Consider the following 26,753-nt stretch of genomic DNA (forward strand, 5'->3'; position numbering starts at 1 on the left):
TTGAATCCTGTTACAAGCCCAACAGGAACAGAATCCAAGTAGTTCATAATATGTCCTCCCACTTGATAGGACAAAAAATATTTAATGAAGAGTAGAATTTATCTTTATTGTGTCATGTTTTATTCACATTTAAAGCCTGCAATTAACTTGTTTGACTTTGCTGCTTTCTGAATCTTCAGGACAGGCAAAATCAAATATTTTATTTTGATGTAAAATATATTAATATTTTTATATACACACAATTCAAGTAAGTTCTCGCATCTTTCCCACTTAAAGTAACTTGATTTTCAGCCACTCCTGTGTAGGCCAAGCAGTATAGTGGCAAAGACAGATCAGCATCTATATATTTCTGCATAGGATACCAAAATATATTTGCAGCTTGATATGTGCTATTAGGACATTTCCAGGATAGGAATTTGAGGAAAAAAGAACTATGGTTATCAACAATACACAGCCTTATTCATTGCTGACTTGGAACACAAGGTCAGAACATTGCAGAGAGAGAGCAAGGAGCTGACACCCATATATTTTTGCAATACAGGTAATTTTTCTCCTCAGCTGATTTCTGTTCTCCATCTCAGTGGCTTCACAATACCAACAATCTTCCAAGATTATAAATGTAATGATTACAGCTATTTCCAAAAAAGGTTTTTTTTATGTATGACTTAGAACTGGAGCAAATTAAAGACTGTATGATTAAATGAATGCATAATCTAGATACAGTAATTCACATATAACAATGGGAATTCCAGTGGGAAAAACTACAGTAAATTTACACTGAATACTTGACAATAATGTCCAAATTATCTTTGTAATTTTAAAAATATTTCTGTAAATTTCCCTCAAATTGGAAACTGCTCTAAGTATAATTCTATAGATCAGTCGTGAGACGTATCGGGACTGTTTTGCCATTGCCGGCAATAGGGTGGGCGTGGCTTCCAGATGAAGCGTCCAGCCCGCGTGCCAGCAGTTTGACACCCCTGCTGTAGATGGACGTGTGCCCTATCTGAAATTTCAAATTCTAACACTTAAGTTCCTAGAACAGATCTTCAGTAGCCTTAGAAAAAGTTTATTGTAATTTTGATTATCAGTTTTATGATGTACACTGTGCTGACCACTGCTGTTGATACATTGTTGGATTATAAAATGACTTTATTTTCCAAACAATATATTCAGTTATTTAAAACCAATAAATGACATTTTGAAAAAGATAACCTAATACTACAATACTTGTAAATTCTGTTTATTCACTACATGTTTATTTACTCTTTTTCTCTTTTTTCCTCTTAAAAAAAGCTTAATAAAATGTAATTTGAAAAACCCACAAGGTTTATTTATGTAACATCCCAACAGGAATGGTAACTAGCTATCCTCATTCTATTTTTACAATCCCCAAATTTCCCATCGGGAATGAAATGAAAAGAAATCCAATTCTTTCACACTTATGTGGAAATAAATTCCATGTGTAAGATAGAATTTAGTTCTGTTTGGGACAGCATCGTATTTATGACATTATTAGGCTACATAGATTGTGACAAAAGCAATGCTCTAGTAAAATGGTTTTTATGCCCTTTAATAACATGAAACAAACAAACAAAAAATCAGGTAATCTAGTGGGAGAAGACATTCAAGACAATGGAAAATGAATAAATACATTACTAAAATAGTACTCTATTATTCCAGTAACAACATATAATCTAATTTCTTTCCACTGCTTGGAAATATCTTTTGTGTTGTCCTGCTGAATTGCTCTGGCTCACTTCTGTGTTTAAGAAAAAGTGATATAACTTAGCTGTTAAAGAAAAACTTATTAGGTGGAATGTTTATTGTTTGCATCACACCAGGGTACTGATTTACATAGACAAATGGGTGGATATTAAACTGTGTTTCCTTGTCTAGGTTTGCCTAAATATTTCTCAGAAATATTTTCTAGCAAGATAAATAGTTGAAAATCATAAATCTGATTTATTTATTTGCTAAATATTTTCATCTGTTACATTCTTCCCAAAGATTGATTCATTTGGCATTTTACTAAGCAACAAATGAGAACCTAAATTCACTTTTGATGATCAGTGAGTCTGCTGTTTATACAATTTTTGCACTCATAACAGCTGCCTTGCCTTTTCCTCTCCTTATCAAATTATCCAATTTGCTTTTTGGATGACATATCATTGCAAATCCCATTAGCTGTATTCAGGAAGAAGGTGTCAATATCATGTTTCATGTAGGCATCTTTTCCCATTACTTTGAAAACTATGACATAAAAGTTTGGTAGAAACAAAAGTACCTGACATTAAAATGATTAGAAGGTAAATTGATGCTTGCTACTACAAAATGACAAATACATAAAATCACACAACACAATCAAAGGAGTCCAAACCAATCCCTTGAATTCAGAAGGTTTCTGATTTAATGGTGTCATTTTTTTTGGTATCAGGAAAATCCTCACGCATGCCAGAGATGAAGAGTCAGATCTTTTTCCACTCAAAATTCAGGGAAAACCAATAAAAAACTAACAGTCTTTCACGAAGAGTTCTTAATTTCAGAGACTTCTCAGCATGATCCTATGGGTACAGTCAGCTTTTGTATCCAAGTCAGTAGATGGGATGTGTCCAAGTTAACAAATGCAACCAATGACTTAAGTAACAATGCACTGATAGGCAGAAATCAAGAACAGCTGACATATTTAAACTAGTACCACTTAGTACATGCGTGCACATTCATATGTAGTCCTTTTCACCCCTTTTAAACCACCTATTTCACACAAAGGCATTGTGCAGAAAGACAGATAGCAATAAGATAAACAGTGCTAATTCTGCATAGCAATCATTGCAATGATTTGGGAAACTAAGTACTATAAAGTACTAAAATCCAGGAAATAGATAATCTATTTTTCTCTACTGCTCGAAGCAGTTATCAATCACTAGCTTAGATTAATAAAATGAAAATTCCACTAGCTTTCACAAGACAAAACAGAGAACGAAGCCATCCTTGCAAACTGCTATGATGTATTCAGCACTTTAGTTCAAAATGTCCCAGAAGTTTACCAAATTTCTATTCTATTCATAGTAATGGACCATATATTGTACAGATTTCCCAAGAGTGAGGTGCAGAAGCTCAAAGCCAAGGACTTTGGATTTGTGTAGCTCTAGTATGCAGAGAGGCCTGGAGGAATGTTGTCCATGGAGTCGCGATGGGTCAGACATGACTTTGCAACTAACAACAACAACAGTATGCAGAGGCTTTTCAACCTAACTTTCTCTCCTCCCAATCTTGGGAACTATTAATAATTAAATTTTCTAAATCTAAAAAGTTTACATATGGCCCTTCAAAACAGCAAGCTTTATCATTCTGGTTCTGAAATGTCTGTGGCCCAGAACCTGCTGAAATCCCTCCATCGTCCATTTTCCAGTATGTCCTAAGGAATCCACTACAACAAAGAGAAAATATGCAAGACATGGGAAGAATAGGACAAACACTTCCAGTTCACATCACAGAACCTTGAAAAACATAGGAAAAACTGTCTTCATTCAGATCAAAGGTTTGCACAGCACAGTATCTAGTTCCCACAATTTCATGCCTACGAGAATACCTTCATTTAAAGGGAAAGAAGAACACCTTCTTTGTACTTTTGCTTACCAAGAACTGGTTCTGAGGCCTATTGGCCCTGATCCTGAAAATAACTGATATCTATTAATATTAATGGTTACGTTCTCTATGAATTTGTACAACCTTTGCAGATTACCTATACTCTACTTTATAACACTCTTATCTTATATTTATTAAATATACATTTTTACATTTGAAAAAAAATATATGTTTGAGACCTTTTTCAAAGAAAAGCAAAAATGACATATTCTTCTACTCATCAGGCAGTGCATTTCAAAGACCTGGAATCCACATATTTAACCATCAAACACACAATTTGACAACTGATGATTTCTTGAAGGATGGGGAATCCTATAGAAAAAAAGCGTTCTCACTGGCCCTAGACCCAAGTGATAAAGGTGATAAAAGGTCTAGAAACAACCGGCATTTCACGTTTCACTTGGAATTAAGCTGACAGTCTGAGCAACGCTTCTGACACGAGGCTAATATGGTATCTTGGTGAATTCTTTCATAGATCAATTTGATTGCCGAGCTAGTTTTTCCCCAGGAAGGGATGCAGTTGGCATATCAACTAAAGCTGACAAAAGGCATACATGTGACCCAATTTAGAAGAGAAAGTTCTACTGTCCCACTAGAACTGGGTTACAATAGGAAGAAGTGATTATTTTTATCTGTCTTGTACCTATTCAGCTTAAATGCATAACCCTGGGCTCTTATGTGTTTTGAGAGAAGGTTTTTATCTCTCTCTCTACACTATACATCATTTTACTATAAGATTGTGTCCTCCTTTTCAGTTAATTTTTTTCTCATCTAAAATTATTCCCAACTGTCATTCAGGAGTTCCTTCAGCTACTTGATGGTTTAGGTTGGCACTGCAATGCCTGTGAGAGCACTGCTCTCATCCTCACCTTGCTCATTTTCTCCCTTTCTTCTGCATGCATCCATATAGGCTTGTGTTCATCTGTAGAGAAAAGATAAGAAGATGGGAAAGGTCTCTGTACGCCTCCTAATGGTATTGTCAGAGGAAGCTCCGGTATACTGGCTTTTAGTTCCCTTTCCCCTTGTTTGTAAACAAATAAGCAAAGACTTGATAAGCAAACCACAAGAGATTAGACAGTGTACTTTGCCGCTAATTAAAAATCTTTACAGATTGTGTATCATTTTACTTATCAAAATGTGTCCAAAAGAAAAATAGGCTCTTGATCATATCCAGAGTGCTATTTCCATGTACAAAAAACAAGACAGATCAGTAGTTCCTTTACTTATGAATACTCTCTCCCAAGAAGTTCTCTTTCCTACATACATCTAATCCTAACAATTATGGAATGTTTGAGAAACCTTCACAATTAACATTCAAGGGTTTCGATCTCCAAGACTTGGTCTCTTTGCACATGTTGCCCCCTTCTTCTTTGATGTACATACCATCAACTGTGCCAAATTCCTTCACATGGGCACGGGTGAGAATTTCCTTGTACAGGGTCTCGGCATCCTTGTATTTGGCTTGTTTCAGGTAGCAGGAGGCCTGGTAGAGTACAAGGGATATTGTTATAAAAGTAGCAAAAACACATGCCATAGCCAGTCACGCCTCATCTCAGATAATCATTTGCCTCCATTGTTCTCACATCAAGAAACAGACCCACCAGATTGTTCTTTGTTTTAGCAACATTTGGATCATCAGGCCCTAGGCGGGATTCGTAGATCTCCAGTGCTCGGCGATAGTAATATTCTACTTCTTCATACTTGCCCTGATTCTGGCATAGTAAAGCCAAGTTATTTAACTGTTTGGCCACATCTGGGTGATCTTTGCCTAGAACCTGAAAATGAAGCAGATCAGAATAGTTTATAAAATTCTGGGAATTCTGCAAAACTTTTCTTTTCCTGGGACAACTGCATCACAAATACGATTAGAAACTTGAATTTTGTATACATCGCTTCATATTATATTCATATTAGACTCATTATGGGTACAATTCATCAAAAATATATTTCTTTTCTGAAACAGGCATCTATTGTAGGAATCGCCAGCAGTGAAAGTTGTTGTATACGCTCGCTCCCATAGCCTAAAAACCTTCCTCCTTCAAGCTTCTGAAAGACAAAAATACCTTTTCCCGGATTTCCAGTGCACGCTTGCATAATGGTTCTGCCTCCTTGTATTTCCCTCTTTTGCCATACAGAACGGCTAGATTATTTAGGGTTGCAGCAACCTGCACAGAGATGTGGAAACAATTGCACAAAAACTAAGGAAGAATGAAAACACACACACACACACACATACACACACACAAATATTGGACATAAAAAGTGATACTCCTTAGAGAGCCAATTTATTATAGCTGATAGCATTAACAGTAACTGGATATCTGAAACAGAGCCCTAATTGTGTCACCATTTCTCAGCAGGATACTATTTCAAGAAATCATGTTGCTCTATTCAGCCACATATTTTTTGCCAACAATTTGTAAAGCAACATATGTATTGATATTTTAAATATAAAACAATTATAAATTTGGGCCCAAATGCCACTACTGTAATCACATGCTTGGATTTCCTTATCAAGCTATTTGCCCAATGCTGCCTTACAGTTTAGGAAACAAAGGTGTAGACAGGTAGACTTTTGATTCAGCTTGCTCCATCTCAGTGAAAAGCCAAAGATATTTCTTCATTTGTCCTCTGTTCTTTCTTAATACTGTGCATCTTCATTAATGCTTCTTATAGGCATATATACTCCATTAGTGGATGGCCAGATTCCCCTCCTTGTGGTTTATTTATTAGGTTTATTTTATCTGTGTGTGTATCTATGTGCAGAAGCAGCTTTCTTCAATCTAGTGCCCTCCAGATGTATTATTCTGATCATCTTCAGTTACCATGGCTAAAATATGGATTAGCCTGGGAATCAGAAGACTTGACCAGGCAATGACACAATTACGTTTCAATTTCTATATATTCGGATCCTTCTTGACGTGAAAGAAATAATAGCCACTTACTGCGGGATGATCTTTACCAAGAGTTTTCTCTCTAATAGACAATGCATCATTTAACAGGTGAGCTGCTTCTTTATATTTATTTTGATCCCTGCAACAAAATGTTAGATGCAGATACTGTTTAAAAGTAGAGGGACAACAATTTATATAAACATGACACAAACATAGGGAGATTACATTGCACAGACATAACATCCCATCTTAATAGAGGTTGCCACAATACAGGTTGACTACACTGACCTCCCTCATGCTCCCTCTTCCATTTCTGTTCCTGAGATGCTGTTCCATCTCCACAAAAAGCAAGTACCTTCTACCTCTCTATTCCTCACCTATATACCAAGGCCAAGATGTTGAGCATGGTGGCCACATCAGGGTGATCGTGTCCTGAAGTCTTCTCCAAGTCCTCCAAGGCCTGCTTGCAAAGAGGCACAGCCACCTCGTAGCGTCCCTGTGATGCATACTGAATCACCAGATTGTGTAGTGTACGCAAGCGTGCTGGGATCTCATAACCACCTTGCTGAGCAGCTGCTACAGCACTGCTGTGTTGATGAGGTACTGCAAATACATATCCCATCCAATAAATAAAGAAGCACAGCATGCAATGCTATATTATGGTTTATTTATACAAATAAGAATGGTCAATTCTTTGTATCCTTAATTTTTCAACCAAATGGAATATATGGAGGGAGTCAAGTTCAAAAGCAGTTCATAAGAGTATTTGTGTCTGCTCTCCCCATAGAAAGAGTGAAAGAATGAAACTTACATCCTTGTCCCTGATCCTCTTCCTCATTTGGAAACAAGTCATCCAAAGAATCCTTTGTAGAATCACCTTCCTTCTCTTCCTGAAATGTTAATATAAGAAAGAGAAAGGGGTAGAGAGAGATCATTATGCACTAGTACTGCAAGGTTTTTATGCCCAACGTTGATGCAAATGATAAAATATTCTTTTTTTCCCCTGGAAGATAATTCAAGATAATAATTTCAAGGGTAGGTAAACCTGTGCCTGTCATACCCAGTAGAGGCAAACTCAAAGAAGTTTTATTAGGAACTCTGAGAAAGCTATTACTAGCTTATTTTGAATGCAGAAACCTCCAGTAAGCACAGATGCTCTATCCTATAGATGCTCACCGATGGGGATACATCTTCATCATATTTCTTCAACTGGTTCATGAATTCCAAATGTTTCTTTTCTTCTTCAAGCTGTGCCACAGTTTGCTCACTGCGCTGCAACTTCTGCTGAGTGTTTGCTAGTTCATCTCGTAGCCACTGGTTCTCCTGGCATAGCCTGCGTACCTGGGCCCGCAATTTCTGCTTTTCGGATTCCACAGCATTCAAGTGGTTTGACAGTGCCATCATGACCTGGTTCAAGAGAAAAAAGGTGAAATATCCTTCTTGAGGAAAAGAAAACATACATATCACCAAACAGAATTCCAAGATTTGTAGGAAAAATAGTGAGAGTATTTCTTATGGCCTTGGAACAGGGCAAAAGTAAAATTGTACAAAGAATCGGTTTTTAAACACTGCAAAATAATGTGTTTGGACCATAACCCAGTGTTGTGTAACATAAACTATCTTAGACGCCTGTTCCATTTTACTTTTTTTTGGTTTGGAAAAAGAGACGACAATGTTGCCAGAAAGGAGGAAAAGGAACAACAAATATAATTGGATACTTCATCTCATTCTTATCAGCTTTGTATATACAAGTTTCAATTCTATCCATACACCTATTCAGTTTCAATCCCATCCATCCAATCATAAAACTACAAACCAGCATTCAGAAAATACAGTACTTACCAATGTGTTCTGTGCCTGGTAGGTTGACTATTCTGCACTTCATAAACAAAAGGTATGGAAATAACCATGTTTACTTAGTACGCATGCCTGTTCTAGACAGTATGTTTGAATCCCTATGTTTGATTGTCTGTATTTGGTTGCTGTTTTTGATTCATGTACAAACTGTAGCTCACCTGAGCTTCTCCAAGTCCCAGCTCAATCATCTCCACTGACTTGCGCAGCAGGTTGGCTTTCTCATGTACTAAGTTGGCTTCTTCATCCTTCTTCAGACATTTGATAGTCTCCAGTAGGCTGTGCAAGATTGAGTTATGCTCATTTTTAAGGGCCTCTAGCCCTTGCATCACCAGCTTGGTGTTGGAGATAATCTCTTCTTGGCTTAGTTTGTCCATTTTCTCCTCCCTGGGGTACACCATAGTGGACATAATCTTTCAGTATTACCTCCATTTAGGAAGAAAAAAACAAAGGGATTAGTAAAGACCACAGGTTACCTAGACAATAGATTCTGAACGATGAAACCAACAAAGTGGTATTATGAATAAAGATCTTATTTCCATTTAATCTTTTCATTTGAAAAGTGGAAAGAAGGGAAATTCCTACCATACCTGAAGACTGCACTTCCTTGTAAAAATGGCAATATGGTGCACAGCATGTTACTGGGAAGAGCAGATGGAGGTAAAGATGGCAGTTACATCAAAACTGACATTCTCTCACCGCCCCCATAACCCCAGGAATCCAGAAGGCTGATTTAACTGTCATTTAAAAACATAGGAGAAACTATAAGGAATTAGACTTTCTTCCCAATGATTAGAGATCCAGAATGAACAAACAGGAATGAATGTTTCCAGTAAAGTAACAGAAAGTACAGGAAATGTTTTTCTTTTTGTTTGCAATGTCTACATTAGAAAAATTTTCTGAGGTTAAGTAAACAGAAGTACAATTTAGAGAAGAAAAGGGAGAAAGAGTAGTAGTAGTAGTGGTGGTGGTGGTCTTGATCCTTATACCACAGCCAAAAAGAAGCAGGAATATTATTCATTGAAGAGGGAGAGATTTGGAAGTAAAGGTTTAGTGTTAGGATTTATGATAGTTAATTGTTCAACATGCTTAAAAATAAAATGACCCTACTTCCAATTTAGACTCTGTCATTAGCATGCATCTTTATGAACATCACTGAAAAACATAATTGCTATTACTACAAAATAAAGGGTTTTTAAAAATTATTATCCACGTGAGAGCATATTTAACTCTTATTTATATATACCTGAAATCTAATGCAGGCTGGAAGAAGAGTGGCGCAAGGAAAACAAGCCGGAAGCATACCATTCAACAAATAAAAGCTGGTAAACTTTCACAACCACGCAATACAACATATGAATTTTATCTAGCTGTGCAAATAAAGTTTGCAAATGAAGATTCAAAGGAGAGGATTAGAGACACTGCAGTGTTGTGGGAAAGTGTTGCTCAGTCTCACCAAGCCTTCTATTCGTTGTTACTCAAATCACAAACAAATCAGATTTCTTTTCCTCTGCCAAGCCAAGCCATTGCCTGGTTCAGTGAAAAACCGCATAACAACTATCCAGGTCAAACTATCCAGGCTGACTGATTCATCTACACCTCAAAGAAAAAGACCACTCCAACACAACAAAGCACCTACATGGAACTTACCTCATAAAAGCGGTTGGAGCAGTCTGTCCTGTTGCTGCAGATACAAAGGGGACAACTTGGGCCACATGACCTGTTGGCAGCAAGCCAAGCTTATAACTGGAGGCAGCCGGACCAGTAAGGGAGAGAATAGGAGAAGAAAGAGGAAGATATCAGCAGATCTGCCTTTGTTCTCCGGTAGTCCCACCTCTGTGTATTCTGGGTTCTTTGCTAGGCAACAGCCACCGCCCCCTCGCGGGAGGGACCAACAGAAAATCCCCCTCAACAACAACAAACCCAACCCACTATAAGGATAACTGGAGCCCCCTTAGCACAGTTGCCGGCTGCTCAGAAGAAGGCCAGAGCAATTCTAGAAGAAAGAAGCAAGCGTATTTCTCTGTGTGTCTGCTCATGAAAATCAACCTGCACGACATTGTGAGGAAAGAAAAGAAAATCCTCTTCTTTGGTGAAAGAGGAATACTGATGGGATTCATACAACCAACCCAACTACGTTAAAATGTAATTAAAAACTAAGCAAGCACGTTAAGCCTTCGTATGATTCATTTGTTTAGAAACAGCCTGTTATAGGAACACAGTAACCATAATTTGTTAGCCTGGTGGTTCCAGGTTCAGAGTGCTGCACTGACACAGCCAATGGATGCTACTGTAAGTTCTCTGGGAATCGTCCATATACCACACAGAGCAACATTCAAATTAACAGCTGAATTTGTTATTTTAGAACAGTGACACACAATCTTAGTTTGGCTACTGTGGATAGATTTGCAGTTTGAGGATATGGCACTTTTCTAAATTAGCTGTCATTGGACTGATGGGGGAGGGATTTGTGCATTCCCAAAATGCATACCAGAGTGGTCATGGATAATCCACAAAAATACATCTGCCAGAAGGCAAACTGCTGAGGTTTTACTTCTCAATATCCCATTTGGCTGCTCTTCCTGCAAAATGCTTTTTAACACCCCAGCTTACTTTATATTTCTTTTTCAGAATCAAACACATCACTGGATGTTACTCACCCACCATGTTTTATTTTCCAAGAATACTTAAGGGAGCCTATATGCAGCCTAGTCTTGGAACTGAAAATTATGCTGGGTGTTGTTTTGTGATGACCTTTAGAAGCTGACTACCTCTACAATAAATCAGAAATTCTGAACAAGGTAGGCAAAGCATGGCTTCTAGAAACCTCTCCAATCCTTTAAGGCAAGCTCTGTCTATTCTGGGCCACATTATGTTTAAGAATGAAGCAGTCAAAGCTTTGCATGCTGCTGCAAAAATGCCTCTTCCATAGGGATGCTTTGGGGATTATTTTCAGATTTTTTTTTCTCCTCAGACTCTGATTGGCTCCAGCTTAATTTCAAACTCGAACTTTCTTTTGCTGCTTTCTCCTGTCACACCAGATGTGGTCCCATTCTGTCCAGGTTTGAGAGTTTCCTGCTGATGAGCAGCCAGATGGGCAGAGGCCTGACACCCTTTGCATAACTTATTTTCATTGTTCCATTTGGGTAGGAAACAGTAAAAAAATAAAAGTACAAATGTTTGGTCTAATTCCAATCCATGGGCACTATATTTCCACTTGATATTCTAAAAAATAAGAAATCAGCCATTGTACAATTTTCTCTTCTACCTAGCATTTCTTGGGAGGCTCCTAAAAGCAAGCTGAAACTATTCTAGTAGAACCTCATATGAATGTCTGCAAAATGTCTGCAACCTGTGCTTACATTTTGCTTTAAATACTATACACAGACATCAACATGTCCACTTTTTCTACTTCCCCTCCTAACACTTATTTACCATCAGTTCTCATAAGATCTGGTAATCTGGAAAAGTTTCCAATTTTTTGTAACTTTTGGATCTGCCTTAGAAAAGGCAATAAAAGTGTCTGGAGCAAGAAACTTTGCAAAAGAAGGTAGGATGATCAAAAAATGATAGGAAAAAAACCTGAATGCTGCAAAATGAAGATATACAAAAGAAGAAGAAAGGGGCGTTGTCTAACCTGAACACCTTTTCTCAGCATGATGATGGAGAATCCACGAATGGGTTAACTCTGTCTTCCTGCCCAATCAGACTAAGTCAGTCAAACTTGCCACGCCTCTCCTGGGCCAGGACACCTCCCAATCATGACAAAGGTGAAGCAAATGACAACAGTCCGACGTGTTGGCTCCCATACCCGACACAGGACCTGACAGACACTAAGGGGTGTGTGTGGATTCTCCATCATCATGCTGAGAAAAGGCGTTCAGGTAAGACAATGCCCCTTCTCCAGCATGATAGATGGAGAATCCACAAATGGGACATACCAAAGCTGCCCTGTCAATATGAGAGGGAATCAGTCTGGGCCTGTGTCTCACCCTGTGGCACTACCTGTTGCAGCACTCTCCAGGCAAATGAGCCGTCTGCGGAGGCAAACCTATCCAGTTTATAATGCCTCACGAAAAGGGAAGGCGAGGACCATGTTGCCGCCCTACAAATGTCCTCAATGGACGCCTGTGTCGCCCAAGCCGCAGAAGTTGCAGCACTAAGAGTAGAGTGAGCAGTGATACGCCTGGGAACTGACAGGGAATGAGATTGGTACATCCCTGCAATACAAGCCCTGATCCATCTGCCTATAGTGGAGGCAGAAACCTTCTGGCCCATAGTAGAGGGTTGAAAGGAAACAAAGAGGGCTTCCGACTTGCGAAAAGACGCTGTCCACTTAATATAGTGGCATAAAGCCTTACAGACGTCCAGAGTGTGCCACTGCCGTTCCAAGCCATGAGATGGATGAGGACAAAAATCCGGCAAAATGACTTCCTGCGCTCTATGAAACAAGGTATTGACCTTAGGATTAAAGGAGGGATCCAATCGAACGACCACCCTGTCAGCATGAAAAACAGAGAGAGCTGCCAATTCAGAAATGCGTCTAGCCGACGTGACGGCTATCAAGAAGGCCACCTTAATTGTCAAGAACTGCAGAGTACAGGTCCTGATAGATTCAAATGGAGGAAAGGGCCTGCAAGACCCATGACAAATCCCAAGAGGGACACCGGTGAACCACTGGAGGTTTGGTGTTGGTCGCTCCTTTGAGAAAGGAGTGTACCATAGGATGTTGAGCCAATGCCTCTGAATTGCCCCATGTAAATACGGTGGAGAAAACTGCTACTTGTTGGCGGATGGTATTGAGCGCCAAACCCTTGTTAAGCCCCTCCAATAAATAGTCCAAGATCTTCGGGCTAGTAATAGCCGAAAGATCTAACTGGTTCTTTGCACACCAACTACAGAAACTCTTCCAAGTGGAGTCATAGATGCTGTTTGTTGTAGGCCTGCTCAATTACTCAGAAGAGATGACTCAGCAAGATTCTGGGAGCCAAAATTATGCCTATTCTGGGCACAGACTAAGTCGTGACTGGGAGGTGTCCTGGCCCAGGAGAGGCGTGGCAAGTTTGACTGACTTAGTCTGATTGGGCATGAAGACAGAGTTAACCCATTTGTGGATTCTCCATCTATCATGCTGGAGAATATAAGATTCTCTTCCTAAATAATAATAATAATAATAATAATAATAATAATAATAATAATAATAATAATAATAATAATTTGTTGTTTTTTGAACAAGCTGGCCTGGCCTGATGAGGGGACTGGGGGGGGGGGTTTGTTATTGTCATTTTATTGGGGTTTTAAGATGTATTTTTAGTATATGGGCATGTATTTAATCAATTTTTTAACTTTTGTAATCCTGTATTTTTATTCTTGCCCTGTTCACCGCCCTGAGTCCTTCGGGAGAAGGGCAGTATAGAAATATTATTAAATTAAATTAAATTAAAATTAAATTAAATTAAATTAAATTAAATTGTTGTTGTTGTAAGGGACCTTGGAGGTCATCTAGTCCAACCCCACCTCAGTCAGGAAACCCTATACCATTTCAGGCAAATGGCTGTCCAGTCTCTTCTTAAAAACTTCCAGTGTTGGAGCATTCACCACTTCTGGAGGCAGGTTGTTCCACTGGTTAATTGTTCTAACTGTCAGGAAGTTTCTCCTTAGTTCTAGGTTGCTTCTCTCCTTGACTAGTTTCCATCCATTGCTCCTTGTCGTGCTTTCAGGTGCTTTGGAGAATAGCTTGACTCCCTCTTCTTGGTGGCAGCCCCTGAGATATTGGAACACTGCTATTATGTCACCCCCACCCTTCTCTTCGTTAAACTACACATACCCAATTCCAGCAACCATTCCCTATATGTTTTAGCCTCCAGTTCCCCAATCATCTTTGTTGCTCTTCTCTGTACCCTTTCTAGAGTCTCAACATCTTTTTTATATCGTGGTGACCAAAACTGGATGCAGTATTCTAGGTGTGGCCTTGCCAAGGCATTGTAAAGTGGTATTAGTACTTCACGTGATCTTGATTCTATCCCTCTGTTAATGCAGCCTAGCACTGTGTTGGCTTTTTTTGGCAGCTGCAGCACATTGCTGGCTCATATTGAAGTGATTGTCTACTAGGACTCCAAGGTCCTTCTCACAGTTACTATTGAGCAACGTACCACCTATGCTATACCTGTGCATTTGATTTTTCCTGCCTGTAGAACCTTGCTTTTTTCACCATTGAATTTCATTTTGTTAGATAGCGCCCAGTGTTCGAGTCTGTCCAGATCCTCCTGTATTTTAAGCCTATCTTCTGGAGTATTGGCTACTCCTGCCAGCTTGGTGTTGTCTGCAAATTTGATGAGTTCACCATCTATCCCCTCATCCAAATCATTAATGAAGATGTTGAAGAGCACTGGGCCCAGAACAGAGCCCTGGGGCACCCCACTACACACTTCCTTCCATGTAGATGCGGTTCCACTGAGGACCACACGCTGAGTATGGCCTGTCAGCTAGCTATGAATCCATCTGGTGGTGATGCTATCTAACCCACATTTTTCTATCTTATCAAGTAGTACGTTGTGATCTATTTTATCAAATGCCTTACTGAAGTCCAAGTAAATTATATCTACAGCATTCCTCTGGTCCACTAATTTTGTCACTTGGTCAAAGAATGCAATAAGATTTGTCTGGCATGATCTGTTTTTGACAAACCCATGTTGACTTTTAGTGATGACTTTGTTTGCATCAAGGTGTTCGCTGATTTGTTGTTTGATTATCTTTTCCAGAATCTTCCCAGGTATTGAGGTCAGGCTGATAGGTCTGTAGTTTCCTGGATCTATTTTTTCCCCTTTTTTGAAGATGGGAACTATATCAGCTCTCTTCCAGTCCTCTGGTAGTTCCCCAGTGCTCCAGGATCTTTGAAAAATATAGTTCAGTGGTTCTGAGATCACGTCTGCCAGTTCCTTGAGAACTTTGGGGTGTAATCCATCTGGTCCTGGTGATCTGAACTCATCTAGACTGGACAGGTGCTCACTTACCATTTTCTTGCCTATCTTAACTTGCGTTTCTATTCTGTTTTTTATGGCACTGGTTTTGGTAGGTTGGACTGTTTTTTCCCTTTGTGTAAAGACAGATGCAAAAAACAAGTTAAATAGTTCTGCTTTCTACCTGTTGCTTAAAGATCTATCCAAATGTTTGTACAAGTAAATGTTTGTACAAGAAGCATTTTTTGATATAACTTTCTCTACTATGGGTTTTCCAACAAGTTTGGCATCTCCGATTTAAGGCTAGGTTAAAACAAAAGATAGATAGATAGATAGATAGATAGATAGATAGATAGATAGATAGATAGATAGATAAATAACATTTATTGTCATTTTTTACTGTGGGCACAATGGTACACATTAAAAATGAATTTTTAATTGCTTGGTCTCAAAGTGTACAGATACATAACACAAATTTAAGCATATTATATGCATCATATGTATAGATCTACACTCTTACATATAAGTAACATATAAATATTAATCACTGTCTATCTTGAATATATAACAGAAGGAGGAAGGTTTAGAGTTCACAAGGTTAATACTGTATGGAACAAAACTGTGACTGAATCTGAATGTTCTGCTTTGGATACCACAGAGCCTCCTCCCAGAAGGTAACAAGGAAAACAGGTCGTGAAGAGGATGTGTAGTGTCCCAGATAATCTTATGGACCCTGCTCAAGCAACACTTATGTTCTATGTCCTGGATGGAAGGTAGGGAACTGCCAATAATCTTTTCAGCCATCCTCACCACTCTCTGCACTGCCTTCCTGTCTGAAGCAGTATTATATTATATTATATTTATTAGATTTTTATACCGCCCTTCTCCCGAAGGACTCAGGGCGGTGTACAGGGCAATAAATATTAAAATACAAAGTACAAAAGTTAAAAAACAATTAAATAATTATGCCCAATATATACAATAGTTAAAACCATATTAAAACCCAACCCCCAAACCCATCAGACCAGGCCGGCTTGCTCAAATAAATAGGTTTTTAGATCCCGCCAGAAGGAGCGAAGGTCGGGGGCCATCCGGAGCTCAACTGACAAGCGGTTCCACAGGTCTGGCGTGCCCACAGAGAACACCCTCCCCCGGGGGGCCACCAGTCGACATTCTCTGATCGGAGGCACCCTGAGGAGGCCCTCTCTGTGGGAGCGCACTGGACAGAGGGAAGTTGACGCCGTAGGTAATCCAGACCCATGCCATGTAGGGCTTTGTAGGTCATTACCTACAAAGTGATGTTTCTAAACCAGACTGTGATGCTATATGACAGGATGCTCTCAATTGTCCCCCTGTAGAAAGTGGGAAGGATAGGGGAAGGAAGATGTGCTTTTCTCATGCGACGCAGAAAATGCAGGCACTGCTGTGCCCGCTTCACCAGTGTTTCACTATTGAGTGACCAAGCCAGCCTACTTGTTAACTGCACACCCAGAAATTTGATGTTGGTAACCATTGTTGTGATTCCGTGCCAGCCTGTGATCCCGGAAGCTGAGTCCGGGGAATCAGAGGAGAAGGAGGAGGGGCCTGGGGAGCCATCAGAGTCAGAGAGAGGCTTGGATGAGTTACAAGACTTACAAAGTGAGGAAGAACCTGGCCCCTCCACTCATGGTCAAGCTGAAAGCCAGCTGTGCTGGGAGGATGAGTCAAACTCGGAGGCAGCATAGCTGAAAGACCAGAGAGGCATGTAAACCTAGATAAGTCACACAAGTAAGTCAGAGGGTAGCAATGGGTCAACTCCAGGGGAGAAGGAGAAAGCAGTGAGAAGCCATGCCTTGTAGGCTGCATAACAAAAAGAGAATGTGTGGGCAGGACTGGTTGCTGGAGGCAACAGTTTGCAAAGAACTTCTGTGTCAAAAGATGATGGTCTGTTTATTTTACCAGTGAGTTATTTCCTGTTTTGGCTCATGCTCTGTTCTGTTTGTTGACAAGGTCTGTAACTTCAATAAAAGGGGTTTATTTATCCACTCTAATGCTAAATTAGAGGTTGCCTTGTGAAGTAACAAGGAGGTACGTAGGCTGGGACAGAACAACCATCTCCACAGGTGAATTATTAATGCACAGAGAAGTGTGGCTGTGCCTGCCTTTTCTGAAATCGACAATGATCTCTTTGGTTTTTCCAGTATTTAAAGCTAGGCTGTTTTCCTTACACCAGTTCACCAAAACCTCAACCTCCTTGCAGTAAGCACCCTCATTATCATCATGAATAAGGCCCACTACTCTTGTATCATCTGTGAACTTCACAATATGTTTGGTGGCAAACCTAGCACAACAGTCATGGGTCAACAGAGTGAACAGCAGCAGACTTAGGATGCAGCTCTGAGGAGAATCTGTGCTCAAGAAAATGGTGTTAGAAATTTTTTTTCTAGCTCACACATATTGGGGCCTGTTAGTAAGAAAATCAAGAATCCAGTTGCACAAAGGAGTGTTTAAGCCTAAAAGGCCCAGTTTGTCTACTAGATGCTGGGGAATTATCATGATTTAAATCACTAGTAAAAAGGCTTGATTTAAATCAATTCAATTTAAATCATAATTTTTAAAGAGCAACTGTCATCTCTGTCCCGCAGCGGCTCCTCCTCTGACCAGCTGTTGACTCACCGACAGTCCCATTCACTTTAATGGAACACCTGGTGATGCAGCAGTGGCACAAGGTGAGGGACATGGCGGGCAGCAGGTGAGTGGATACCTGCTAACAGGCACTGCCATGATGGATCTGAAATGACAGGTGCTCTTTAAATGTAAGGGGGGGGGGGAAGAAAGGTGACTACAGTGACTTGAAACAAAGGCAGTAAAGACAGGACAATGATCAGCAATGAGGGCAGTAAATGTCATCCCTGGATATTGCACATTTCCTTTTAGTTTGAAGAATGCTGGACTGAACTTCCAACTAAGCAGTGAGAAAATCCATCAATCATCCAAACATCTAAACTTGAGCCCTTCATGGAATACTAGACCACATAAAATTTCTTAATGGGGCAATAATCATGAAGGAGTCTATGCACTTTGCTAATCTGTCATGCTTTGTTTAGAAGAGATGCTATTACTCCTAGCATATTTAAACTATAGTGCTACTATTGGTTTTATGTGATATTTTAATTATTTTTATCAGTTACGCTGCTAAGTTCCTTGTGGTTCTGTGGGAACATTATTTGCTGTCTTCTAGATATTACAGTAATGTCTTTTAATTGCAATGGAATCTAGGCCTGTTTCTAGTTATTGTTCTATATCTGTCTATCATGAGAAGATCTTCCATCTTCTTATAAAGTAAGGTCTTATCTTTCCTTATTTTTCTTGTTAAAATCATAAACTAAAAAAGAAATCCATGAAGCTGCAGCCTCAAATCTGAAGGCATGACAAGACCAAGACACATACATCAGTTTTCCACTGCTCTTACTTTCTGACATAAAAAAACACAGCTTCAGGTGATATGCAGGGTTCTAATATATTTTGGCCCCAGATGAAATACAGGCACAACTAAAGCTTTAAGAAGTTGAAGGCAGAGATAGACTTTGCTCCATGTAGCGGGTAGGTTACTATAACATCCAAGTATAAGGCAGCCTTGTTTGTTGGTTATATGAATTGAGTGGAAACATGAGGCTTTTACTTTACTGCTGGGTAAATATTAACTCTGCGCTCTCATACCAAAGATGGCTTAGTTCCAACCACACCCAACTGCTAATGCATTTTGGCTTTCTCTAGCTACTGCAGGCTGAACTGCAGGAGGTTACATTAAGGGATGTTAAAATTTAAACGTGACCTGATAGCAAAGTAAAAAGGAAAGCTAATGTAGCACATAAATACAAGCTGGTCAAAGCTATCTATACATTACTAAAACCCTCCTATCTATCTGTCATCCTCAATTAATCCAAATAGTGCATCACAACATAAACAATTTTAAATTCAAGTACCTCCAATCTGTTAATTTAAAGAATGTATACAAATCCAGGACCCAATACTCCCATATAATTGACATTTCCAGGACCTTCACAACAGTTGTATTTAGAAAATTGTGGCTGCTGCAACATTGCTGTGGTTATCCGCAGTCATGTGATTGTGATTTCTGATGCTCCCTGCCAATTTCTAAGAAGCAAAGTCAATGGGAAGCTGGCAAAAAGTGAGAAGTTGCTTCCACTCTCCATTTTTGCTCACCTGATCATAATTTTCTCTGTTTAGGTAAGGAAATATTTCTGAAAGAATGATCCAATGAGTCACTGATTGTTTAGTATTCCTCTAATATCCTGAATCACTAGCCCCCAGAAGTTGTGGGTGCTCCAACACTGGAGGTTTTTAAGAAGAGATTGGACAACCATTTGTCTGAAATTGTATTATAGTTTCTCCTGCTTGAGCATCGAGTTATTTAGAAGACCTCCAAGGTTCCTTTCAACTTTGGTATTCTTTGATTTCTAATAGGACTGTGTCTATGAAAGCATTTTACCATGCATGGTGGACTTCTGAAAAGCAAAAAAGAAAAAAGAAAGGAAACAAATACATATGATAATAGAAAGCATTTAGAAGATATTGAGATAAAACCAGAACTTTTTATAAATATTTATGGATAGTCAATTAGAAAAAGATTATGGAAGATTGGTTTTATATGCGGTAACTGCAGCAAAGCTGCACAAAGATGGAGAAATACTGAAATAGCCACAATGGAGGAATGGATTGCAAAAATGGCAGAACTTTGAAAGATGGCAAAGTTGACCTGCCTGGTCAGAGACAAAACTATAATACTTTTATAAAAGACTAGAAACTGGACTTTTTGCTTTGAATGAAAAAAGTGAAATGGTGATTTTTGGATTTGATGATTGAAAAAATATTAAAGGGCTGAAGTGATTATTGCAATGTTAAAGAGGAAGACGGAATAATGAGCTTGCTTTTAATTATGTAAAGAAGGATGAAAGTCACTTCAACTATTTGTTCTTTTCCCCCCTTTAACTCTAGTCTTTTCTGCACCTTCTCTTTTTCATATATATATATATATGTATGCATATGTATTTATTTACTTATTTCTTTGTTTAATTTTAAGCTATGGACATGAAAGTAAACAAAAGAAATGGAAGAAAAGGAGTGTGTTGGTAGAAAGATTCTTGTATGAATCTTCTATGTGAAAATAAGAGAAAATAAACACTTCATAGAATAAATGAAAAGTGGCTCTGAGTATGTGGAAGTATTTAAACACTGATATAAAGAATTAAGTTACAGAGCGCCGAAGAAGCTTGTGGAATTAGGTTAATGCAAGGTATGAAAAGGAACACTTAAGGACATAATGGTCACAGCTACTATGTAGGATAGACAGAGTGAACTCTTGGCAGGCAAAGGACACAATGAAACCTCTTTAATCTCACAACACATGAACAGACTCAACCAGTCTCAACTGGGAAACCATGAGCATCCTGGACCAAGTCAAATCCAAAAATGCTAGGGAAGTCCTGGAAGCTCGGCAGACAAATCAGCTATTAATAAGACACATAGAAACAAACCAAATTTACACCCCATTCTAAAGAGACAACAAAAAGCTAAGAAAGAAATAAAAGAGACCAGCACATATGTCCTCCAGCAGCCTACACCCACATAACTGCAATTAACACCAGACAAACAATCAAGCATAAAACAAGAACTACCAAGGAGAAAACCACAGTTCATCAATATCGCCAGAGCAAACTACTATATATATAAATAGAAAGCAAACTCCACATCAATAGCATTGATTATGTTACATATTCAGGTAAAGAAATGTCTGCAAGCAAACAACCAAGCTCAGAACGAACCAAGAACTCCATAAGAAAATAATTTCTGGGGGGAAAAAGAGGATAAAAGAATGATACTGGATGTGTATATTGTGAAAAAAAATAGTTGGAAAGAACGTAGGTCAAAAGGGGCAATAAACATTTAAGTCTCCCTATTTTAAAGAAAACATAGGGTGATTCTGATAGATTTTTTTTTAAAAAAATTGGAAAGGTAAAAAAGACTTCGTGAGGAGTCAGTCGTCAGCAGAATGAATAGAATTAAAAGTGTTGAAAATAATTGGGATTAAATTGAAAGAAGTAAAAAAGAGAAATATTTTAGAGATTTGTATGGAAATAAAAGGAATATGTTGCCATGAAATTGAAATAAACCTTTTAACTATTAGTATCAAAGAAAAAATCCAATTTTCTTTGCAGCAATTATAAGAACAATGGTAAATTTACCTCTTTAATGACTCATGTTCTTTCAATAATCCTAATTACCGGTATTAAAACCATAAATTGTAATATCATTTTTTCTGTTTTATGCAAAAAAGTCCGCATGGGTTTCCAGTCAGTAATAATTATCTTTTCTTACAACTGTTTCAACACTAAGCAGGGAGCAAAATAAAGAATGTATGATGTTCTTATTTATATAAGTACAGATTGGGTGAGACCTGGCTCAAAAACAGTAACTGTGAGAGGGACCTTGAAGTCCTAGTGGATGATCACTTGGCTATGAGCCAACAGTGTGTGGCAGCAGCCAAAAAAGCTAATACAATCCTGGGTTGTATAAACAGAGGCACAGAATCAAGATCACGCAAAATACAGCTTTATAAAGTACAAAGTACAGCTTTATAAAACCCTAGTAAGAGCACGCCTGGAATACTGCAGCCAATTTTGGTCACCATATCACAAAAATGATGTCAAGAGTTTGGAAAAAATTCAGAGAAGAGCAACTAAGATGATCAAAGGCCTGAAGACTAAAACATACGGAGAATGGCTGCGGGACTTGGGTTTGGCTGCTAGCCTAAAGAAAAGAAGAAATAGGGGAGACAAGATAGTAGTATTCCAGTACTTGAGGGGCTGCCACAAAGAAGAGGGTGTCATGTTATTCACCAAAGCAATAGAGGGCAGGACAAGAAACAATGGTTGGAAACTGACCAAAGAGAGAAGCAACCTGGAATTAAGGAGAAACTTCCTGACAGTGAGGACAATTAACCAGTGGAACAGCTTGCCTCCAGAAATTGTGGGTGTTCCATCACTGGAGATTTTTAAGAACCTATACAGCCACTTGTCTGAGATAATATAGGTTCTCCTGTTTGAGCAGGGGGCTGGACTAGAAGACCTCCAAGCTCCCTTCCAGCTCTATTCTATTCTATAATGTGTATATATAAAAAATCTATAAGAAATGTGGTAACCTTACAGTTGGGCTGTTTGGGAACACAGATACACATACACTTTTATATGCTGTTTTGTTGGCTGAGATCCCAAATACTATTACTGTAGTCATGTTGGGAGCACTGAAGTGCTTCTGGGTTGAAAGGACTGACCGGTGACATCACCGTTGCCTTGGATATGCCCTGTTGAGGGCTCCTTTCATGTCCCTGTTGCCCACTGAAGCAGAACTCATTTATCTACGATATACTATATTATTAGACAGGGAAAATGCAGTGAATGGTTGTAAATTATACATTTAGTGGCAAAATCCTAGAGCAAATACATGAATTTTTACACTGCAACAAATGTTCACCAAAGATGGGAAAATGTAGAAATTTTAAGATATGCAAATGTTAGTAGAAAGGATAATGTGTGGCATTCATTCTATTGCAAGAATTGTATTTTTGTCAAAAAGAAAAATGTAAGTGAAAGCTTTGGGTATGCCAGAGGAAATGTAAATGTGGGTTATGATGTGGGAATAGATGTATATGGTAAAACAAGAAAAGATAGGATTAATGGTTTCCGAAAGAACGTGGTTTCATTACAATACTGAGTAATCATTACAAAATAAATAGTTTGAAGTGTTCATCTAAAACGAATGAAAGTTGTAAAACAAATATATGAAATAATACTCAATATGTCAAGATAAAGGGTAAAATAAGAAAATAATATTTGGATGTTGATGTGATACTTAAAAAGAAATGTTAAAAGTTAAAGAACAATATCTCTTGCCTTTAATTGTCCTGACTTATTTCTATGCTCTGTATCATGATTTTTCAAACAGTTTTTTGTGGAATCCTAGGAAAAAGCTGGGAGAACTTGATGGGGGTCTGTGAGTGTACGGGCAAAAAAAAATGTTCAAACATAACTCATTTTCTATCAATGGAACTTTGTGTAATCAAGTATTTTTTAAACTAACAGGTTCTGCAGCTTAAAAAAGTTTGAAAACTCCTGATCCATATACAGGGAGTGCAGAATTATTAGGCAAATGAGTATTTTGACCACATCATCCTCTTTATGCATGTTGTCTTACTCCAAGCTGTATAGGCTCGAAAGCCTACTACCAATTAAGCATATTAGGTGATGTGCATCTCTGTAATGAGAAGGGGTGTGGTCTAATGACATCAACACCCTGTATCAGGTGTGCATAATTATTAGGCAACTTCCTTTCCTTTGGCAAAATGGGTCAAAAGAAGGACTTGACAGGCTCAGAAAAGTCAAAAATAGTGAGATATCTTGCAGAGGGATGCAGCACTCTTAAAATTGCAAAGCTTCTGAAGCGTGATCATCGAACAATCAAGCGTTTCATTCAAAATAGTCAACAGGGTCGCAAGAAGCGTGTGGAGAAACCAAGGCGCAAAATAACTGCCCATGAACTGAGAAAAGTCAAGCGTGCAGCTGCCAAGATGCCACTTGCCACCAGTTTGGCCATATTTCAGAGCTGCAACATCACTGGAGTGCCCAAAAGCACAAGGTGTGCAATACTCAGAGACATGGCCAAGGTAAGAAAGGCTGAAAGACGACCACCACTGAACAAGACACACAAGCTGAAATGTCAAGACTGGGCCAAGAAATATCTCAAGACTGATTTTTCTAAGGTTTTATGGACTGATGAAATGAGAGTGAGTCTTGATGGGCCAGATGGATGGGCCCGTGGCTGGATTGGTAAAGGGCAGAGAGCTCCAGTCCGACTCAGACGCCAGCAAGGTGGAGGTGGAGTACTGGTTTGGGCTGGTATCATCAAAGATGAGCTTGTGGGGCCTTTTCGGGTTGAGGATGGAGTCAAGCTCAACTCCCAGTCCTACTGCCAGTTTCTGGAAGACACCTTCTTCAAGCAGTGGTACAGGAAGAAGTCTGCATCCTTCAAGAAAAACATGATTTTCATGCAGGACAATGCTCCATCACACGCGTCCAAGTACTCCACAGCGTGGCTGGCAAGAAAGGGTATAAAAGAAGGAAATATAATGACATGGCCTCCTTGTTCACCTGATCTGGACCCCATTGAGAACCTGTGGTCCATCATCAAATGTGAGATTTACAAGGAGGGAAAACAGTACACCTCTCTGAACAGTGTCTGGGAGGCTGTGGTTGCTGCTGCACGCAATGTTGATGGTGAACAGATCAAAACACTGACAGAATCCATGGATGGCAGGCTTTTGAGTGTCCTTGCAAAGAAAGGTGGCTATATTGGTCACTGATTTGTTTTTGTTATGTTTTTGAATGTCAGAAATGTATATTTGTGAATGTTGAGATGTTATATTGGTTTCACTGGTAAAAATAAATAATTGAAATGGGTATATATTTGTTTTTTGTTTAGTTGCCTAATAATTATGCACAGTAATAGTCACCTGCACACACAGATATCCCCCTAAAATAGCTATAACTAAAAACAAACTAAAAACTACTTCCAAAAATATTCAGCTTTGATATTAATGAGTTTTTTGGGTTCATTGAGAACATGGTTGTTGTTCAATAATAAAATTAATCCTCAAAAATACAACTTGCCTAATAATTCTGCACTCCCTGTATTGCCTTTAAGGGGAATAGGATGTTTTCTGTACTGCACAGATAAGGAATCCCCACAAAATATGCTCTTGATAGGAACGCGACTTTGTCAAATACTTAAGGTCCCTACATTTTGACGTATCCTGTCTAATGCCTTGAATGTATGCAAGATCAGATGCAATGATAAATTACAGTATGTCTATTACTCTCAAATTTTGTATACTGTACTAGTACATTGAGCTAGGCTTTCATATGCTAAGTGCCTCAAGTATGTAGTATGGTATAATTCCAGGCCATTTGCACTTTCAAAAGCCCAAATGATGCTCTGGAGAGCTAGAGAGATAACATGTGGAAACATCTGCTCCTCAACCAAGCAACATGGTGCTCCCCATAGAACAAGCATTTATTTTCCTCCCTTCCCTCTTACAAACTCAGTTGCCATACTGGATGGAAAAAAAGAAATAAGCTTTAAGATGTGAGAACCTCAATGCCCAGAATTCCCCCGCCAGGTATGGAACACTCAGATAGCCTAACATTAGAGTAGGCAGGCAATCTGAAGACGTTTTTATGCATGAAAAACCCCCAAGTTCTCTGCTAAATCTTGCCAGACAAGTACAGAAGAGGAGAGACTGCTCCAATAAGTCTGGGAAATCTCTCAGAAGCACAAAGGGAATATTTTGTTTTTATTTATGTTGCCCATTTGCCACACATACCTTATTCATGCTGACCATACAGATCTCCACAAGCTTGGAAATGCCTCTAATCTGCACAGAACAATAGTAGCTCTGTTGTTAGGCAGGAATAAGCACCCATATGCTGTCAGCACCATGTCAACCTGCATCAACAATTCCTAATAAAACATGAGAAATACTACAATCCTTTGGCTGTGAAGTAGTTATACTACTGGGAAAACAGCTGTAATAGTAATCTGAGAAAATGTTATTCAGATAAACAAAGATATGCTCAAGTATGCAATTCAGAAAAATGAAAAGTCAAGACACACCACAAGATTACTGCACAATGATCCATTCACAGCACCCTGCAGCAATTTGCAACCGCCAGTATCACACGAAAGGGGAGCAGTGATTTAGCTGCACTTAGGACCTATACTTATGTACGTCTAATTTAAACTGCCTGTTTCTCCTCCAGGCTAGTTAAATAATAGACCAGAGAAGTTCCAGAGACTCACTATATAAATTCTAAAAGACAAACCAACTGCTGAAGTTTGGCATAGGCACATGAAGTACAAAGAACTAGGAAGAACAGAAATTACCTGGAAGCCACGTCTAATTACATCAGCAGTGGGAGTGGAGTAGGGTGATGCTGCTGAATAAGACTCATGAGGAAATTATCCTACCACCTGCCTATGGATCTGTTACTACTGCAAGGCCATGCTGCTGGTGGATGGCCAGCAGCAGCAAATGGAAATATAACCTAATTAAGTTGTCAATCATACTAGATACAGCAATCTGAACATCTCGAAACACTGCTAGCATTCAGTGAAACAGCTATCAGTCATCCTTTATATAGGCAGCTTTTGGGTTATGACAGGAATTCTCAGATCAAAAGAAATCTATCTAAAGGGAAAACACTGGGGAGACAATTCAATCCATGTGCTTGCCTTGCAAATTAAAGCATTAATCACGCCTCTTGCTCTCCTCTCAAATAAGAAT

At 38.9% G+C, this 26,753-nt stretch overlaps 2 protein-coding genes across 7 annotated transcripts in view; both read right to left on the reverse strand.

Annotated features, from left to right (window-relative positions):
- LOC310646835 (phosphofurin acidic cluster sorting protein 2-like) overlaps positions 1-26,753 on the reverse strand; it is a 290,543-nt gene that overhangs the window by 24,977 nt on the left and 238,813 nt on the right. The gene's annotated exons all lie outside the window — the stretch shown is intronic.
- KLC4 (kinesin light chain 4) overlaps positions 1-26,753 on the reverse strand; it is a 63,450-nt gene that overhangs the window by 24,489 nt on the left and 12,208 nt on the right. For 4 of the 6 annotated variants that reach the window (XM_083348829.1, XM_083348825.1, XM_083348826.1 and 1 more), the window contains exons 2-11: positions 10,047-10,142; positions 8,558-8,822; positions 7,719-7,949; positions 7,354-7,432; positions 6,920-7,145; positions 6,594-6,681; positions 5,712-5,813; positions 5,250-5,423; positions 5,032-5,131; positions 4,518-4,570 (exon numbers count right to left, since the gene is read on the reverse strand). In XM_083348829.1, coding sequence (XP_083204955.1) covers positions 4,518-4,570; positions 5,032-5,131; positions 5,250-5,423; positions 5,712-5,813; positions 6,594-6,681; positions 6,920-7,145; positions 7,354-7,432; positions 7,719-7,949; positions 8,558-8,806 — 1,302 coding nt within the window. In that variant the 5' untranslated portion in view covers positions 8,807-8,822; positions 10,047-10,142. Of the gene's footprint in view, positions 1-4,517; positions 4,571-5,031; positions 5,132-5,249; positions 5,424-5,711; positions 5,814-6,593; positions 6,682-6,919; positions 7,146-7,353; positions 7,433-7,718; positions 7,950-8,557; positions 8,823-9,642; positions 10,010-10,046; positions 10,143-26,753 lie in introns of those variants that run through there. The other 2 variants (XM_083348828.1, XM_083348827.1) reach the window with 2 other exon arrangements.

Source organism: Vipera ursinii (genome assembly GCF_947247035.1).
Source record: "Vipera ursinii genome assembly, chromosome: 1".
NCBI classification, from domain to species: domain Eukaryota; kingdom Metazoa; phylum Chordata; class Lepidosauria; order Squamata; family Viperidae; genus Vipera; species Vipera ursinii.